We start from the raw sequence: 19,129 nt of genomic DNA on the forward strand, positions 1-19,129 counted from the left end.
CAGTGGGAAAATTCATTTCTGAGGACATATTTATTTTACAACAGTGATATTTAAATGTTTCATTGAAATCAACATTTGTGCAAAAATTGAAGATGTACATTCTAAGTCAGTATCAGATGTCTGCATGCATATATTACATGAGAACATTAAAGTACAGCAGCTATGTCATTCTCTGCACATACCAACAAACAGCTTTTACAGAAGGTTCAGATAAGATGTTCAAATAAAATATTCATGATTTTCTTGCTAAAAGAAAAACGTCTTTCTGACCTATAAAGTAGTGTTAGACAGAAAATGACCTACAATCTCATACAGACTCATATTTTGATATAAACAAGAACTGGAAAGATTTTCTTGAATGTATATTTTAGACTGATCTGCTACATCCCAGGATGACTAGCAATTAATGGAGTGAAAAGATGGCAGATTTCCTAGTGCTTTTTAACTTGCTTATTTCATTTTCAAACTTCTGTGATCAATTTAGCAGCAGGAAGTTCTGCATGGCAATTTGGTTCCAGTTGACCCCGAAGGGGTTGCTGCTGAATGAGACTTACTTAAAGTTCTGTTGCCATAATGACACCTTGCTGCAATAAGTGACACCTTCTTAACCTCAAGTTATATTTCCAACACATTTATACCAATTCCCAGGTCATTTTAGGAGGCTGAAAACAAGGTTCTTCAGACAAATGTGTCACCACAGGTTGTCGCCACATCACAGGGCAACTAGTGCTGGCATGCTATTTATAACTCAAATAACACATTAGCTGTAACACAACTTTTTTCATGCTGATTAACATAATTATACATGCAATCTGATTCTGCTGATAAAGCAATTTCTCCCATCTCCTTCTCTTGTAGGACAGGTTTTCTAGAAAGGAAATGGTTCAAGTCATCCTGGTGTTGTTTCTGGGAGGAATCCTACATGTCAGACATGATTCCCCAGAAGCACGCACGCTAATTTGAAGCAGTATACAACATTTAATGGCAACATCTGAGTCCAGGGTAACTGAGCAATCACCAGGGGGTACATTTTCCTGGACTTCCCTTTTCTGGATGAGGCTCTCATAGAAGCCTTTCTTGTTCTTTTTGACATCCCTAGCCAAGTTCAATTCAAGCTTGGCCTTGGCTTTCCTAACCGCAACCCTATATTACCTAGCAGCATCCTTATGCATATTCCCACTGTACATGGCCCTGTATCCAACACTCATGCATTTTCTGCTTGCTCTTCAATTTGACCAGCAGGTCCCAGTTCAGCCACACCAGTCTCTTGCCTTTCTTTCCTGACTTGCTACACCTGGGGATGAAGAGCTCTTGCACCCTGAAGAAAGACTCCTTAAAGATCTGCCAGGTCTGCTCCTCACCCTTGCCCATGAGAACAGTTTCCCATGGTGTTTTGTTGACTAACTCCCTGAAGAGCTGAAAGTTAGCTTTCCTAAAGTTTAGCTTCCTAATTTTACTCTTCAGCTGTTCCTCTGGAGTGTGAATTCAGCCATAGCATGGTCACTACAGCCCAAGCAGCCTCCAGTCCTGATGTCACCAATCAATTCATTTACATTGGTGAGTCACATATCCAGTATTGCCATCAATATCCTGGTGGGGCCATCAATTACTTGACTAAGGATGTTATCCTCAATGCCTCCTAGATTGTCTGCCACTCGCTGTGCTACTTTTCCAGCAGTGTCCAGGTGGTTGAAGTCCTGCAGCAGGACAAGCACTTGCAATTGCAGTGCCTCCTTAGCTGGAGATAGAAAGCTCTGACTAATCTGGTGGCCTGTAGTAGACACCAGTCACAAAGCTCCCTTTGCTGCTTTGGTCTCTAACTGTCACCCATAGGCTTTCAACTTGTTCATGACTGTTCTTTAGGGACAGCTCTTCACATTCTATTCTTTTCCCGATGTAGATTGCAGTGCCACCAGCTCTTCTTCCTTGCCTGTCCTTTCTGAACAGTTTGTAGCTGTTGATAGCCACACTCCAGTCATGGGAATCATCCCACCAGGTTTCAGTGACTACAACTATATTATAGTTTTCAAGCAGCACAGTAGCTTCCACCTCCTACTGTTTGTTTCCCAAGCTGCATGCATTTAGTGAAGAGGCACTTCAGCTGGGCAGCTGGCCTTGTCATTAAAGGATAACTCCTCTGTTCCTTCTAGGTATTATCCTTGAATTTTCCCATTGCCTTCTCCTGTTGCTCCAGCAGTCACTGCCTCATTGTCATAGAGTTTTGTATGTGCTGCAGTCTTGCCAGCACTTCTCAAGGCAGTGGATCCTTCAAGATCCACGCCAGCACCGTGTGTCTCTAATGTAGTTATGCCTTCCCCACACTTCATAATGGGAAGGCTCACTGTCCCCCCCATTCCCTTTCACACCTAGTTTAAAGCCCTCCCAACAAGTCCCACTAGCTTTTCCCCAAGGACCCTTCTCCCCCTTTGAGAACAAACCTAGTACCACATAAGCTAATTGGCTATCAAAAAAACCAAAGTTCTGGTGATGTAACCAGCCACAAAGCCGGGTATTTAAAGATATGATCCTTTGGCTTGTTTCTGTATCCTTACCCAATTCAGGAGGCAGAGAAGGAAAGATGGTTTGCACATTCAGTTTAGCCGTCCTTTAGCCATCGTCCCAAGGACCTGAAATTCATTTTGATAGCCTTGTAGCTATCATGTAGCTTCTTCATCTCTCCCTGTATGGAAAAGCAGTAAGGAGTTGCGGTCTGTTGGCCATGCCAAGTTAGGTAGTTTCACAGTGACATCTCTCATCCGTGCACCAGGGAAACAGTGGACTTCTGTAAGAAGAGGGTCTTCTTGGTGTATTGACATTCAGTTCCCTGTAGGGAGGAATCACCTACAACCAGTACCCATCTCCTCTTCCTTAATGAAGTAGCCTTGGTATCCTGTCCAGACTGAGTGGGTTGTTACAACGCTCAGACAAGTCTTCCACATCCAGGGCCTCATACCTGTTGTACAGAGGCACCTTGGGGGGTGGAGCAGGCAAGGATGGATTTTGTTTGTGGCTTTGGGCACAGACTTGCCTCCATCTGCTCTTTTTCTTTGTGTTCTTGGTTCCAGCCTTGCGATTTTTTTTCCACAACCTGATGTGATACAGGCTGCCTTGGGTTTGTGTTTTTTTCTTTGAAATAACCTGTTAGTGCATGGGTGAACTGTTGTTTCCCTGCCCTTTCTTTTTGTCCCCGGAGACGCGCTCTCATCTATGTATTTCATCCTGTAGACTGGCCACAAGGCAGAGCAGGTCACCTACCTGCTCACACAGCTGTTCTGACTGCTGCCCCAGGAAGCCAGTGAGAGCCTCATGAACTCTACACAGCCGGAGGCCTGTACAGCTTCATGGTTGCCTCCAAATTCAGTCAGGATTGCAGTATCCTTCCTGACAGGGGCAGACCCCCTGGCTCTCCTTCGGGTGGATACCATGATTAAGTCTCAGTCCTTGGAGGATGATAATCCTACACTGCAGTGTGATGACCCTGAACTCAGTGGCTGATAATCGCCTAATGAACTTATCTGTCTTATCTTAGCAAACTGCTACGCTGCACCCTTCTGAGGTGCCCCGCTCCTGGTTGTCCTGGCTCCCCAGTAACAGGTTATATACACACAGGGGATTTGGCTGCTGTCACCCCCTGGCTCCACCCCACCATATCAGCACTACCCACACGTCAGGGCTGCTCCTACAATTCCCAGTGTTTTTTCCCCACATTGCTTTCCACGTGAAGTCTTTGCTAAAACAGCCAAAATGGTGCTTTCCGTGGATGTGACGCATGGCCCTTTTCAGTTTTACAAACTTGTTTGGTTTGTCTGTAATTCCTGAACATCTTCAACAAGCCGTTCTGAAATGAATTTATCCCACTTGCTTCAGAAATAACGAAGCGGTATATAAAGCAGCTCCTTAAAGCATACATTTATGGAAAAGATCTGTGTGATTATTGTAACTATTGTAATTTACAAAAACATTATTCAAGTAGTTCACATTGTTCACTGTATTGGTTATCATGCAGCATACCTCACAATACTCTCAACTTTGAGGGCGAGAACAAAACACCCACGCAGCCGGCAGGTGATAAGACTGTATTTTGTAGGATTTATTTTGAGTATCTTTTAATATAATCCATTTTGAAGAAACGGGGACTGAATAAATCCTGTTAAAAGTAAAGATCTAGCAATGCTTCTGTCTCAGGCTTGTGAAATAATGGCAGCACATTCTACAAGTGAAAGAAAATCTGTAGCGTTGCAAAAGTACATGGGTGAATAATCATTGTCTTCATCCATAAGTCCGACAAAAGATGGGTAAGAAATTAAGCAGCAAGAAAGAAAAAAACTGCATTACAGAATGTAGTAGATAAAAATGGTGTTGGATCTTCATTTAGCCTGAAGGAGATTTTGAGGTTGCATCTATCATGACCTTTAGCCCAGAACACTGTAGCAGAATCTGTTTTTTACTAATGGGATTAAGTTCACTTGATTTCTATCCACCATTTCTGAGGAAGCAAAGAAAATCTGCAAGGGGAAAGAATTTAAAATGGAGGGGAAGAGTGTAATTATAGCTTGCTGGAGGCATATTTTTCAATAAATGGAGTGCTTCAAAGGAAGTGTACTAGTATGCTGTCTTTCGAGCACAAGCCTTTAGGGAACTAGTGAAAGAGTATAAAGTAAAAACATTATTTTACACCCGAAGTTGTTAATTTTCTAGCTCTAATGCATTGTCAGGAGAAGTGCATATTCAACTTTGAACTCCAAGGTTAGCACCAGTAATAATATACCTTTCGAGCATTATGACTGTAAATTAGCCCTGAAATGATTAGGAAGATAAGAGATTCTGTTATGTGAAGAATCAAGTATCTTATCTAGTTCCTATACTAATTGGAAGCAGCCTTACATGATAAGAAAAATAATTTCTACTGAATTGAGCATAAACCCAAAGATGTTTCAGCTAAGGACAGACAAATCTTTGTTAGAAGTTTCATTTTTTACTGCAAGTTTAGTTTATGTTCATATTTCCAGGATCTTTCCTGTGTGAACTTATGCTTATTTTATACATTTTTAAGTTTATATATAGCCCCTCGTATACACATTTCTATCATGGAATTGCTTACATACCGGAAATAATGGGAGGTAATAACATTTACATTGTAAGATATGATAGCTCAGTCACAAATATTAAAGAAAATCTCCAGAGCATGGCCAGAAAGGAATACAAATGTAAAATCTCCTGAATGCCTGTCACAGTCTTCACCCATAAAATAGTGTTTCTTCCCATGTCCTACAAAGACAGAAAGATTAACAAGCAAACACAGAAGAAAGAAAGAAATAAAGAAAAGTATCTTTGCTGGGGAGCTAATAAACATATTGCAGGAACAGAGGCTGGTGGAGATGATAGGCAGCACGACTGCATCCTTGTCGGTTGACCGAGAATACTTTTCATGCGTGACATTACTAATGAAGGCTGAAGAGTTTTGACCTCTTAGCTTCTCTGGTAAATCCTTCCTTCGTAAACAGCCCAAATGCCAATAATACTGAAGACATTATCATTGATCAGGAAATGTTATTTCATTTCTTTCAGTTCTGTTACTGGAGTAAAATGTCACCTCTAAGAAAACATCTTGTTATTGCTTATTGCCTACTTTACAGACTTTCAAGAATTAGAAGTAAAATCAATACTTCTTTACTATGGTGCCCTGAAATGACAGTTTTTCCAAGTCTGGAAAAATGCTTCTAATTGTGGGTTGTGAATAAAAACTCAGACTTCATTTATTGCTGTGTATAATATAAAATCATATTTTCAAATAGTATGGAAATTCTAATACAATTACAGAATCTAGGCTGGGAGAACACTGTATAAAAAATACTGTACCCTGGTACATCTCTGTAATTAACAGTTATGAATGCTGTACACGTATGATTTGATTAAAAAATGACACCTTTAAAAAGTATAGCTGTATTTATAATGAGAAACACAAATCTAGAACACACTTTGCTTTAAAATCTAGTATCAGTAGTTCACAAAAGAACTTTCTACTATTACGGTTAAGCAAGAGGAGAAACCACCGAAAAGTTAATGTACTTATTCCATACTCTGTTTCATTAATTTCCTAAAATTTCTGTAGAATGTTATTGGATAATTAGATAACCATAGCTCTTGTTGTTTCACACATAGTTTCCTATGTAAATTAATTCATACAATTTACATGTGACATAAGCTTGAAAATGTGTCTTTCAGTAAACCCATCTTCTTTTGTATTCTGACCAACATAGACATGAAACCAAAGTGAACTTCGATTGCTCCTTGTAGCATTATTATTTCTTCCACTCGCAATAGCCCTTGTCTTAATGAAAGAACAAGAGGAAAGCAGGCTTCTTGCAAGGTGTTGAAGTGTGTTTCCTCTTCTAACTATATCATAGGAAACAAAAAGTGCTAGATTAATGAATTCAATTAGAAGCAATCTCCTGAGTGGGCCTTAGTGTTTTCCCTCAGTTACATTTGGGAAGTGGCCGAGGTAGGAGAGAAAGAAGAGGAAGGGAGCAGGCTGGATTCCCTCCTTTGTTGGAAAAGCCTTACTCCAAAAACATTGATAAAGCCCTATATTTGGGTGAGTATGGTCCTTCTTATGTCTTGAAGCTGGCAGAGCTCTTAAGAAAAATAGCATATAATTATTGCACTTCAGATTATTACTGGTAATGGTGATGGTATAGAAATGTGTGTCTAAGTTAAAGCACATCATTCCCACTGGCAGTATTTTATACATGGAGGTCCTTAGTATTCTAATGAGGATGGTGTCCAGATGACTGCTGGCACTTCATAGACTTTGGCCAAAACAGATGGGAGAGAAGGAAAGGAGGCAACAATCATGTAGCTTATCTTGTTTGTTGGTTGATAGTTTTCTTTAACAAGAGACTTCACAGATTTCTAGTAGGGCCTGTTCTGGCATCCACTAAAATGACAGTGAGCTGACATGGTTTCTCTTCAAAGAAAATAAGGTTTGAAATGTAATAGTAGAGGGGTAGATTGGACGAAACAGACATCGGGTGAGCGTTTGTCATCAGCTGCTGCTGGGTTTGAAGATTCTGCATACTCAGCAGGCAACAAACTAAAGTTGTTTTGCCTGGAAAACTTGTGAAAAATGTTGGAAATGCTTTGCCCATTTTTAACAAAATGAAACAAGAAATTGGAAAATTACAAAATAGGCTAAGGGGAAAAAGCTTCAGAAGTCCTGTAGATCACCTCTTTTGAAATCAGGGACTACAGATAATGGAAGTCAATCTTGGAAGAAGAGAAAGTTTCTATACAAATGACACTGGATTTCAACCATCATTTACAATTTTCTGCTTTCTATACAATGTATGAGTAAACAAAGAGATTCAGTAAAAAAAAGAAACCAAAGACATTTAGAATAAAATATTCTCACTCTGAATTGAGGAATGAACATTCATTATTCAATTCAAATCTGAAAAGACAAGGAAAGTTATCAGACTAAATTAATAGGAGCTGACAGCACTGTAGATGACTCATTGCAATTCAAAAATTTTATAAGAGCGTAGAGGAAAACATAGAGAGCAGATGGTGCAAAGAATTCTTAGTACAAAACTGAGATCAACACTGAGATCAAGAGCCAGAAACCATCCTTCAGCCTAGTACCAGTGTCAAGAAAATGCTGCCATTAAAATGATTAAAAGTCATGCTGGGATTCAAGCTCTTTTTTTTTTTTTCCTCAAATGTTTTCAGTGGATAACCAAATTAGAGCTCTCCTGCACTTACTGGATTTGAAGAAACTAATTAAAAGAACTTCCCATTGATTCATTGTAGGAACATTTTAGCAGTCTTAATATACGAGCAAATAGGATTTACCTGTCTTACAAATTTCCAGTTTAAGAGAGCTCTAACAATGAATTGGTAACATTCTTAGGGTCTAAATCATTTCTGTTCTACTGAGTTAATCTTATAAGGAGCTGAAATTTTTCCAGTGAAAATATTGTTTTTAAAATGATAGTAACTGAAAAAATAGAAACTTGACTAGCTGCAACTTCTTATTACTTATTCTTAGGTGCTTATCTCTTTGTACAATAAATTTCTGACTGAAATCCACTTCCTTTTTTAAGTAATTATTTCATCTTAAGTAATTATTTCATCATACAGGTAAATTCTGTATGACAATTAGTAGCATCCTTCTGAATGGGTAAGAAATGGTTAATGGCTTTTGGTTTTGTTTTATTGTATTGTGTGTGGTGTGTAGGTTTTTTTGTTGCTGCTGTTGCTGTTTTTTATTTAAAAAAGTCACAAATACACAGTATCCAGAGCCTTACACACACACAGCTTCACATTTTGATTTATAGGATGCAGTGCTGGCACTGTGGTGCTGGTGTGATGTGAGCATGGGACCTTTCAAGCGCAGGTCAACCACAGCTGTTTTACAGGAGACTGAAGTAAATATCTTCCATTATTTTACTCCTGAGCTGTTTCCCAGGGAGAAGGTGTTGGCTGCTTGCTCAAATGGAAGAGTTACTGCAGTGAACTCAGACAGAATATGTACTTAAATTGTTGTAGAAATTTGGGAATGAAAGCCCAAAGAAAAATGCACCACATGTTAGGTCATAATTTGAAGAAGTATAATATCAGTAATCTATATTTTAAAAAGCCTAGAAGGATCAAGTGTTTTCTGCAGGCATACTCAATCATTTTGCAAGGATTTGGCTATTGGACCGATGAATGCACACTGCAGAGAGGTGAAGCCATGGTGTGCTAGTGAGGGTGGCCCAGCTGAAGTCTCTGAGGCACGAACAGGCAGACGAGGTGGATCAGAAAAACCTGCAGAGCTCCCTTAGCCTCTGCCTTGATGCCAGTGAATGACTCAAAACTGCAAATAATAAACAAGTATATATGAGCAATTGTCTTCATAGGCCCTTGATTAGTGTTTCACAAATACAAATTCATTTTTGCTGCCTCGTGTTTTCCTTTCAACAGCCCTGTCTTTGTTCCCTACTTGGAGTACTGGATTTTACCCCAGAGTAATATTACCAGAACTCAGTTTTGTCCTCAATTTTCAAGAATAAAAATTTCATTTTAACTGAGGGAGTAGTTATATGTACCCAGGAGTAACGTTTTGGCCCAGAACTTCTGAATGTGTTTTATTCATTTATTTGTCTATTTTGCTCTGTTTAGTTATAAGATGCTGTTTGAGTTCTTCCTGAAAAATAGAGTGATTCTTTATTCGGCAAGAGAGGATTCTTTTTTTTCTCTCTTTCCCTTGCATCAGACCTATGGTTAAAATGGTGTAAGGTTTCCTGTGTAAGCTCTGTTTTATCCATATCGCTTTTGGTAGCTTTTTCTTCTTTTGGTTATTTTCTGTTGGCCTGTTAGCTTTTTATCCCATCGTAGAGACTGGTCTGTTGTGCCACAGAATAGTTATCCACAGGGAGGACTGTAAGTGGGCAGGGGTTTATTTTCTGTCTTGCTGACACAGAGAAACGGAGATTGTTATACGTGTGTCTGTGTGCAGAGCTTCCCTTCTTTCAAAGGAGAACAAGCTGTTCTGTTTTCTTTAGTGTTTGTTTCTAGCTTGTATTTATTGATTTCATTTCTTAAACTTTCTGAAATGTTTACAGGGAAGTAAACAAAGGTGAGGAATTTTGTGACTAGAAGCAGATTCCTATTTCACTTTACTAAGGAGACTCCTTTATTCAAAAGATAAACACTGAAGCAATAAAAGTATGTAATTTCAAGAGGCAGCTCCTTAGGAGCTTAGAAGAGGTTAAGTATGATTCACAATAGAGAGGAATGGGGGAAGGTGTGTAATATGGTGGTATATGTTATTAACATATACCATATATGTTATAAACAGGGAAAGGTAAACCACTGGAAGAACCTTTATGTGTATATATGATACAGTCTCAGGAAGCTGGTGGGACTCTGATGTGCTGTTCAGTAACTTATTCGTTCAGCTTTCTCTGTTGTCTTCAAGACTGTTGAAAGATGTGACTTTTGTTGTTACATTTAGGAAAGATTCATGTCAATACTTGTAAAGCAGCTTTAGTATCTAGAAAGTATTAGACTTCTTTTGCCTTACTTGACAGGTTTAATAAAATAAGCAAATAGAGTTTCTTGTGTTTGAATTTTTGTCTCATTTGACATTGTTACACAGAATGTCCTTCTACGTCCTTCTTTTCCAAAAGGACGGCAAATCCAACTCCCAAAATCAGTTAAACCCACAGTGAGATAGCTTTGCTCTTGGGTTCATCCACCCATGTTGGGCCCCTTCTGAAAGCTGCTGGAAGCAGTTCCTGCTCAGTGCACAGCTGCAGCCCTGTGGTGTCAATTACTGCAAGTAGGTTGGGGCACCTCTGCTTTGGTGGCTTGCCCTAACCCTGCCACTGCCCTCACCTCCCCTAACAGCCAGCTGTTGAATACACACAGCTACTGCCCTGATGGACTGGAATTCTTTTGCTTCTGCCGGCCCAGGTAGCAGGAACGGAGTATGTTATGCCTGTTTTAGGTTGTGTCACATTATTTTACCCCAAGGAGCAAACCAAATGTTTGTTCTACTCTAGCATAACTATAACACTTAACATAGGGTATCCTGAATTTAGAATTTAATCTCTGAAACACAGCAGTGCTCTGGACACGATGTCCTCAGAGCAAGCGGCACATCCTGGTCATGCACAGATAGTGGTGGTGACTGACTCAGGCACTTCTTTCTGTTTTTGTTTTTTTTTGTATATAGCCATTTCTCAGAAGCTGGTTTGCACTTTAATAAAGGAGTTACTGGTGTGTACTTGAAACATTAATTCCAGGTTATATGGTTTCCCTGAGAATTGCCATCTGTCATGCTTTTCTGCCTGGAGGTCACTCAAAGTTACCTCGGGTTGGTATCCTAAGACAGTAGGTTGAAAGGATAAAGAGTGTACTTTGTCTTTAACCCGTAGTTATCCTTTTCCCTTTCAGCACCCTCCTTGATAGGTATGGTAAGGAAGGACTGGGCTTCCCAAAACAGCATTGCCCTCTCCTGGCAAGAGCCGGACTTTCCCCATGGAGCCATTCTGGACTACGAGATCAAGTACTATGAGAAAGTAGGTCTCACTTACAGCATCACCCAAACTCAGATCCTAAAGAATAATATGTTTCATATTTTTAATATTTAAAAAAATACTTTTAAACTTTTCACTTGATCCCACGTACAGTGCTTTATAAGTAGACATTTTGTTTTGCATTGAGTTTTTGTTGTTGTACTTCTGACTTGTTAATGACTGTCTTGTTCCATGTCAGAATCAAGTAGAGCAAGCAGGCAGTGGATACACTTGTCTCATAGTAGCAAGTTATGAACACAACAGATCAGTTACTCAAACATATTTTGATACAAAAAGGTTTATATTGGAATGACACTGAAACAATATGATGAAGGTGAACATCAAAATTTGATTTCATTTTGTGGTGTTATTTTGCAATAATCTGTGCTTAAATGACAGTGTCCATCAGCCTTATTTAGACCATACAAGAGATAGAAACTGCAATGCATTTTTATCAGATTTCTGGTATTTTGTCAAAATTATATGGTTTCACATCAAACTGGACAATCACATGCATTACAAGAAAAGATACAACGTCTTATGAGAGCATAATCTGAAGCCTACCTCTCCCAAAGCAGAAAACACATTTCATCATTTCCAGCTGGCTACAGGACCTTGCACAAGTGTAAAATTTAATATTAATCAGTGGCTTTACTCCTAGAGATACAGGAAGGAAAATCATGGTGTCTGTTTCTTAAGCAGTAATAAGCTGTCCTTCTTGCTGTTTCTCTCCTTCTTGCTGTTTCTCTGTCCCCATCTGAAAGTCACAATGGAGCTGACGGATAAGTGAGAAGATCACAAAGAACAGCAATAAAAGCCAAGACATGAAAAACAGATTTAATGATTTTAAGCTCTGTGGATATCAGAATTTCCTTCCTTGGCAGCCCTTCTCTATTGAGATTATGCAGCTTTAATGATGCAGAAAAAAAGAGTAAACTTGAAAAAAATTCAAACAATTTAAATAGTTTAGCTAGAGAGAGGAAACAGATGATTGCTTAGAATATTTGGTAGCCAAACCAAGATAAACTTATTTTCATGCACTAGTGGAGCTCTTTCAAGTTTCGATCCATTACCATAGTAAACTACACTATGACTTGCACTGACCACTTTTTGTTTATCAATATTAAAATAACAATCAGGTGAATTAAAATAGACTAATGTATACACTTTACACCTTAGTAAAGTTACACCTATACGTAATAAAGTTTACACCTACACTTCAGTCTGTTTACACTTTAGTCTGTTTCTACAGTAAAAGTACTATTTTCTGTTCTTTTATAAAGTCTACAGAATACTTTTTTTTTTTTTAACTATTAACTTCTCTGCGCTCCTAGGTGTGGGGAGATAAATGCACTGCTGGCATTTTCCAATACTCTTGTATAGGTATTATTTTCTCCGTAAGTCACTGACTGGCCTGCATGCACAGCTCTTGAATACACCTTTTATTAGTAAGTTAAAACAGATGTGTTTTCTTCTATCAAAGCTATGTAATAGGTAGAATGAGAGACATACAATCCAGCTCCCACAGTAAGTAGGTCACTTATTTGAGCAGAGGAGTAGCTATGTGACAGATTTGCATGACCAGATTCTAGAGCAGAGAGGTGAATAATCTAGTCCTGCAAAATACTCTGCCTAATCGCAGTATCAAATTACAAAATGTGATTTTATACAACTTTGATCCACGTTGTTTATATTTAAATATTGCTGACGAAGCGTAGATTACAACTATACCACTGTGTAAGTATAATGGCCAAATGTGAATAAGATTTGTATACTGAAAAAGAAAAAAAGAAGAAAAAAAAAAGATTGACAGTGTCTATCTCAAAGCCAGAAAATAGTCACATGGGCTTTAACAAATTCATTCTCCTTCACCTCAAGCTCTGTATATAAAATAGCACAGTCTGTGTATGTACAGCAAGTGTCATCCTTCAGACTTCCCAGCAACCGCAGAAGAGGAAAATAGCAGCATTTGTTTTATCAGGAGTTGTGTCAAAATAGAGATGATGATACAGAACTATAAGAAATGTGATAAATGAGAGGAATCTACCACAAAGACATCCCTCTCTTGGAGATTCTAAAAATGTAGCTGAAGTTCAAAAACAATATAAGCATGAAAAGTTCACATATTTCCTTAAGGTCTTAAGGAGAAATTATAAATTCAGAAAACAGTATCCATTTGCCTTAGGTACTGTTACACACATGAGTCAGTAAAAAGGAACAGATTTTGCAGCCCCATCCATATCCCTTTTTACCTGACATTTGCATTTGAAAATATAAGAGGTTTTGTTCTTACAATATAAGACATTGAATGTCTTCGTCAGATATAAACAATACTGAAGTCTCAACAGACTGCATCAGTTTCTTAACTTTAAGAAACTGCAAGATTTTAAGGTTTATAAGCATGAATATCCATAAGATTCCAGGGTGATATTTGCAAAACTATCAAGAAGACACTGGGGACTTTAGGGCAGCGTGCTGTCTTTTAGTTATAACCAGTAGGAATTCTACAGCTCATAAGTGAAAGTCACTTCTGGTCATGTTGACCCCAAGGTTTCATGCAAGGTCTATCAGCTTACAGAAATCTGGGAGCCATCTAACAAAAGACAGTGAGCACCCCACAAAATGAGGCTGTTTCCAGTGATTTTATAAGTAACGTAAATTAGGGATGGTGAACCCTGAAGACACAGGAGCATTCTTCCATGCATATCTAGAACAAGCAGAACAAGGGAAAAAGGTTAGACTGTGCAAGGTATGCATGATAGTTGTATCTGTAGTCTTGGGCAACAAGTTGCACACAGAGAACCGTAGAGAGATGAAGCCCATAATCTCTCTGTGAAAAATAGATTCACATCTTCTGAGAAAAATAGTACCATGTAATTGAGAAGTAAAGAAAGTTATACAAGGATATTAATAAACTGCAAACATGGAAGCCATACATTAATTTAAAAATATAATAAAGAGGCTCAGTAATTTGACTGCTTTAAAGCACCTTTTTCCACATGACCTTTGTTTTTTCAATGAATTACTACAAAATATGCAGACCCATGACTTTAACAAAATATTGTTTGCCTTTCTATCAGTCTCTAAAAGTGAAAATCTTGAGAACATTTTAAAAATGCACTCGTGTGTATTTATGTAGTTGGCTGATATAGATTCACTCTTTTTTGCAGCTTTTCAGCCAAAAGTGCAATGAATGTAATCAGTCCAAGATGCTGTGGGTTTCTGTTGCAATGAAGACAGAAAGTTTTCAATTGTATAAATATTTATGTGCTATAACCAGAGGTGGAGTAGTATCATCCTGAACTAATACTGTATGTTGAGGCTTGGTAGTTGAAATGTCTTATTTCTGGTAGATTTTGAATCATTCTGAAGACTCCACAATTAGAAACATTTGACATATTGGATTATAAGTGAGTCCTTATAGCAACACACAAAGAATCCATTAAGTGTTTCACCTTATAGATCTAAGATGTACTTTGAAAAGCATTTCTTCATAGATCTTCTTCGTAGTGTTCATATATACTAAACATTTGCAAATTATCTCCATTGATACAGTATATCTTCCAAATTCTACAGTCTGTTATCTATTCATTCTTTTTCACAGCCCTAAGATATTAAGATAATGAAAGATATTGTGAAAGATATTAAATATCTTTCACAAATAGCAAAGTACTTCTAGAAAAAAAGATCTTTCATAGGTATTATTGTCTTTCTCTTCAAAAGCCGGACACCAAATTTCAATACATCCCCAGTTTTATTGCTAAAAGAAGTCAGTTGTTTCCTTCATACTTTAAAACTATCTCAGACTCTGACTTTTAATTTTTTGAAAGATTCCAGGGCATTATAATCTATTTACCTACAAACAGACTGAATTCTCAAATCAGATGAAGGATAAGATATGACCTTGTCACAGCTTCGTAATGAAGCTTAGTCCTTCTGTAGGAATTCTCTCATGGGAAATAAAACAGGTACACAGTGGATATAAACCCTACCAGCTGCATTTGAGATGCTGTAGTTAAACTGGAAAATGCTTTTTCCTCCCCTCTTCCACCCAAACTCTCAAAGTTAATCATCAAAAATTAGCACTCCCTGAGATCTGTGTTAAGCATACCAAGCTGTATACATACCAGAAAATATGTTAAGTTCTCCCACATGGCCCAAATACACCAGCTGGATGTTTTCTGCTACAGGATAATATGTAAGTAGCAGACAAAGCTGGTCTATAGGGAAGAGATTTTATAAAATGCACCCTAGCAATATCCCAAGGCATTGCAGTGACATCTTGAAATAAAGTATCTTCTAGAGCGGGATGCGGAACGACTGGCTGATATTTCACTTCCTTGTCTTTTGGTGAAATTTGCACCAGTGCCAAATCCCTTTGACAAAATACTTCATTTTTTGGCAGATTTAGTTTGCAAATTACAGGTAGTTTTCACATTAAAATTTTAATGCACCTCTAAATGACACTGAGTGGCAAGATATGTGGGATGTCAGATATGACTGTTCCTCCACTCCAGTATTATTTAGAGTTGAAGTAATAAATAAGAAAAAATAGCCAGGCAGTAGAGGTAAAGGGGAAATTTGTTTCCCAATGAGATGCTAAAAGGAGATGAAGAGCTGATGGAGCAGATAGGTAGATGAAAGCACCAGATTTAAAGAATTAGAAAGCTGTATGACCTTGTTAATTTTTCTATCAGTTTACAGCTGTATTTAATTAACTTGAGGAGTGAAACTCTTTCTTAAACTCTGATATTAAACAAACACTGCTATTTCTTGAATATTCATTAGCATGAATTAAAATGAAACATTCTGGGTAGAAAAATACATAAGAGAGTTTGTGAAAAATGCCTTGATGGTAGTAACATGAAGATTTAAAAACATCAATGTGTAACAAATTTTGAATGGCAGAATTATTCTTACAAAGATTAATGTGGAAAATTTTATACAAGAAAGTAATTTTCTCTTGCTGAATTGTATGCCTACAGTACTGTTCTGTAGTTTAAAGCAAATCTCTCTGTCTAGAAACACATGCACTATATTACTTCAAAGCCATAGAAGCGTGTATGTACAATATATTACATACAGTGTACTTTGACAGCAAAAGATTTGTCACTAGGTGCACGTACAAAGATATGAACTGATATCATTGCTATTTTTCCCACATTTTTTGAGGAGTAGAGAATCTGATGTTATGTTCAGTGCCACACTGAAAACTAGCATAGAAGCAGCATGCTTCTTGGAGCCCTGGAGACACATCACACTCGCTTTTACCTACGTGCTCAGAGTGTTTCATTCCAGCCTTTTTTCCCAAATGAATTGCCAGTTTAGGGTGTGTGTCTCATCAGTGTTAAGGACAACAGATGCTGATGTGTAAGTTTAGTGAAGAAGACATTTCATCATCTTATTTTGTAAAGATGAATTCATCTCTGCTCGGGCTATATGTACATATTGTTTCTCTTCTCTCCTTTTTTCTCTCTGCCATAATACTTGGCTCTACCCAAGTATCAACTGGGATCTTAGTGCCAAGGAAAGTCACGTATTGTCATTGGTCAAGATACAGACAGTTTAGATAAGAAGCTGCATCATTTAGATAAGACAGTGCCCTGAATTTCTAGGTGGCATTTTGGAAAATTGAATCAAAATGAGCTTCTTCTCTTCTTTAGCCCAGTGCCTTTCTGTGAGGACTGTGAGATGTGTCAGATTTATTGACTCTTGAACTCTGTATTACTTAATCAATCCATCCAGTCTTTTCAGATCTTTAGTTAGTATTTTCAGTTGTGTTTAATTGAGTTAGAAGGATCATTGCTTTTCAGATGCAACTATGGTGAAACTTCTTTATTTCCCTCATGTGCCAGCTATTTCTTCCTTGGATCAGATGTTGATTTTATTTTGAGTTTTTAAATCATAAATAGTAACATATGCACCAGCTCCAAACTACATGAAGCTGAATGGAGGTGCTGGTGTATCGTGTTCTTCAGGAGCAGGCACATATCAGCTTGTGTTGCTGAGGCTGGATTGCTAGAATGTACTGCTTCTTTCTCCAGGTATATTCTTCTACTCTTTCTAGATGTACTACAGCATGCTTGATGCCCTTGCAGGAAAAGGCTTGTAACAAGAGGGAAGATTCCTTCAGGTATCAGGCCAGTCAATAAGTTTTTTAAATATAAAACAGTATTAATGTTAGTACTGACGAATTAACTGGACAATTCTTAGCCTCGTGCTAACCACTTTTTCTTAATGAATTTCATTTTCCTGCAGTATTTTTCAATTACTTGAGCTGGTTGAGGCATAAGTAGAAGTTTACTGCCTACAAATTAATAATCTACTGCCTACAAATTAAAGTGTTTCAGTCACGACTAGAAGCAAGAAATGTAGGGCCCATGAAATACTACATTTTTGTTACATCTTCAGCATGTTCTTATATAAACAAGAGCACTGAGAGGTTTGGACATGTAAGATCTTGTGGCCAGTTGCACTGAACACAAGCACTGGTGCTTGACCAAAGCGGCAGGAGCAGATGGGCATGTCACTTTAAGCTCATGGCTCCACAGAACACTTACGGCTTTCCCAGCCATTGAGAGCTCCTGGGAAATGAGCCATGTCTGGGAAATGTTTTTAAAAAATAATCACTACAAATGCACTTTGGGAGATACTCATTAAAATGAAATCTCCTAGCTTATTTTAGCATAGTAAGTGATGTTAAGCAAGCTTCTCAGTTTTGCTATTCTGCTGTTATTAACCTAGTTTCCCAAGGGAAGAACTGTGAAAGGCTGAGATTCTAAAAAGGGAAGAAAATAGGTCTCTGAACTGTTGAAAATGAGAGTGAATGATTATGAGACTCTGACCAGATACAGTTTTTGCCTGTGGGAACGAACCTAAAGACCTTACAGTAGCCATTATTAATGACACTGAAATAATTACAATTAGGAGAAAAAGAGATCTTACTTCTAAATATCAACTGCATGTAATAAAGAGTTTATCAAGGCAGTTCAGCACCTGGTTTGGCCTGTCTTCTAATCTCTTTCTTCAGTTGTTTCGAGCTAGCTTCTAAGCTTTTGTATTTTATAATAAAGCAGTCTACGGAACTGTTACTGTGGTCATTCTTGCTGAATAAAAAAAGTCTTGCAGAGAAACACAGTGCTGTTTAGGTGGCTCTAGTGGATTTGATTTAAAAAAAAAAAAAACAACCATGATTCGTTCTCTGCTGATCTTGTTTACTTGTCTGTAGACAATACGCTTTCCCCCAAGGAGAATCGTGTGCACAATACATGTTCTAGAAACTGCAAGAAGAGCTGCACAAATGTAGAAGTGCGTTAATGGTTTTGAATGACTTGTTTTCAAAGTCTTTCAAAGATGTGTGCGTGGAAATTTTGCAAACTATATAGCACAACAAACTTAACACCACACAGCTAGTTCCATGCCTCAGAGAAATTTAAGGAAGCTAAATCCACTGATAGTACAAGTTGATTCCTAAGAAAAGATATTATCAATTTTTTCTTCTAGCTATTCAGCAATTTAACTTCAAAAAAAGCCTTCTTTTTATAATTTATTGCCACAGTAAGAATGATAATGTAAGCCACAGGAATCTATTGTTAAGTGTCAGTGTGTGATTAGGTGAGCTGAGAAAACAGAAGAACGTCTTATTTTATAGTGCATTAAAGTTCAGCTCACTCCCAAGAGCAAACCATATATGATTTTGGTTAGCGTGCTGTAAAAAAGTAATGTTGTCTTTTCAGAGTCGATATATCAATTGCGCAGAAGGGAATGTTAACCTTTAACATTCCGAATCTTGAATTGGCAAATAAGAGAATGCACTCTAAACTTAAAATATTGTTATTATTGTTAATATTATTAGTCAGTTTCAGTATAGTCACCTTTGAGTGTAGAAACACTAAGTTTGAGTAACATCTGAATCTTAATGAAAGTTTTAACTCTCTCAGGTGCCATAACGTGCAGTCAAGTGTCAGACTTTTATTTTGAAAGTATGACATATTTCCAGAAAAAGAACGGTGAATTTCATGAGCAGCATTCTAGATTAGTGTGTAACTAGTATGGCTGCTAACTGA

The 19,129-nt window shown here is 37.8% G+C and overlaps 1 protein-coding gene across 8 annotated transcripts in view; it reads left to right on the forward strand.

Annotated features, from left to right (window-relative positions):
- EPHA6 (EPH receptor A6) overlaps nt 1–19,129 on the forward strand; it is a 504,987-nt gene that overhangs the window by 321,933 nt on the left and 163,925 nt on the right. For 7 of the 8 annotated variants that reach the window (XM_048934207.1, XM_048934201.1, XM_048934203.1 and 4 more), the window contains one exon: nt 10,942–11,066. The exons of the other annotated variant lie outside the window; for it this stretch is intronic. In XM_048934207.1, the coding sequence (XP_048790164.1) occupies nt 10,942–11,066 (125 nt within the window). The remainder of the gene's footprint in view (nt 1–10,941; nt 11,067–19,129) is intronic. 8 annotated transcript variants of the gene reach the window in all.

The sequence above is a fragment of the Lagopus muta genome, chromosome 1, assembly GCF_023343835.1.
Source record: "Lagopus muta isolate bLagMut1 chromosome 1, bLagMut1 primary, whole genome shotgun sequence".
NCBI classification, from domain to species: Eukaryota; Metazoa; Chordata; class Aves; order Galliformes; family Phasianidae; genus Lagopus; species Lagopus muta.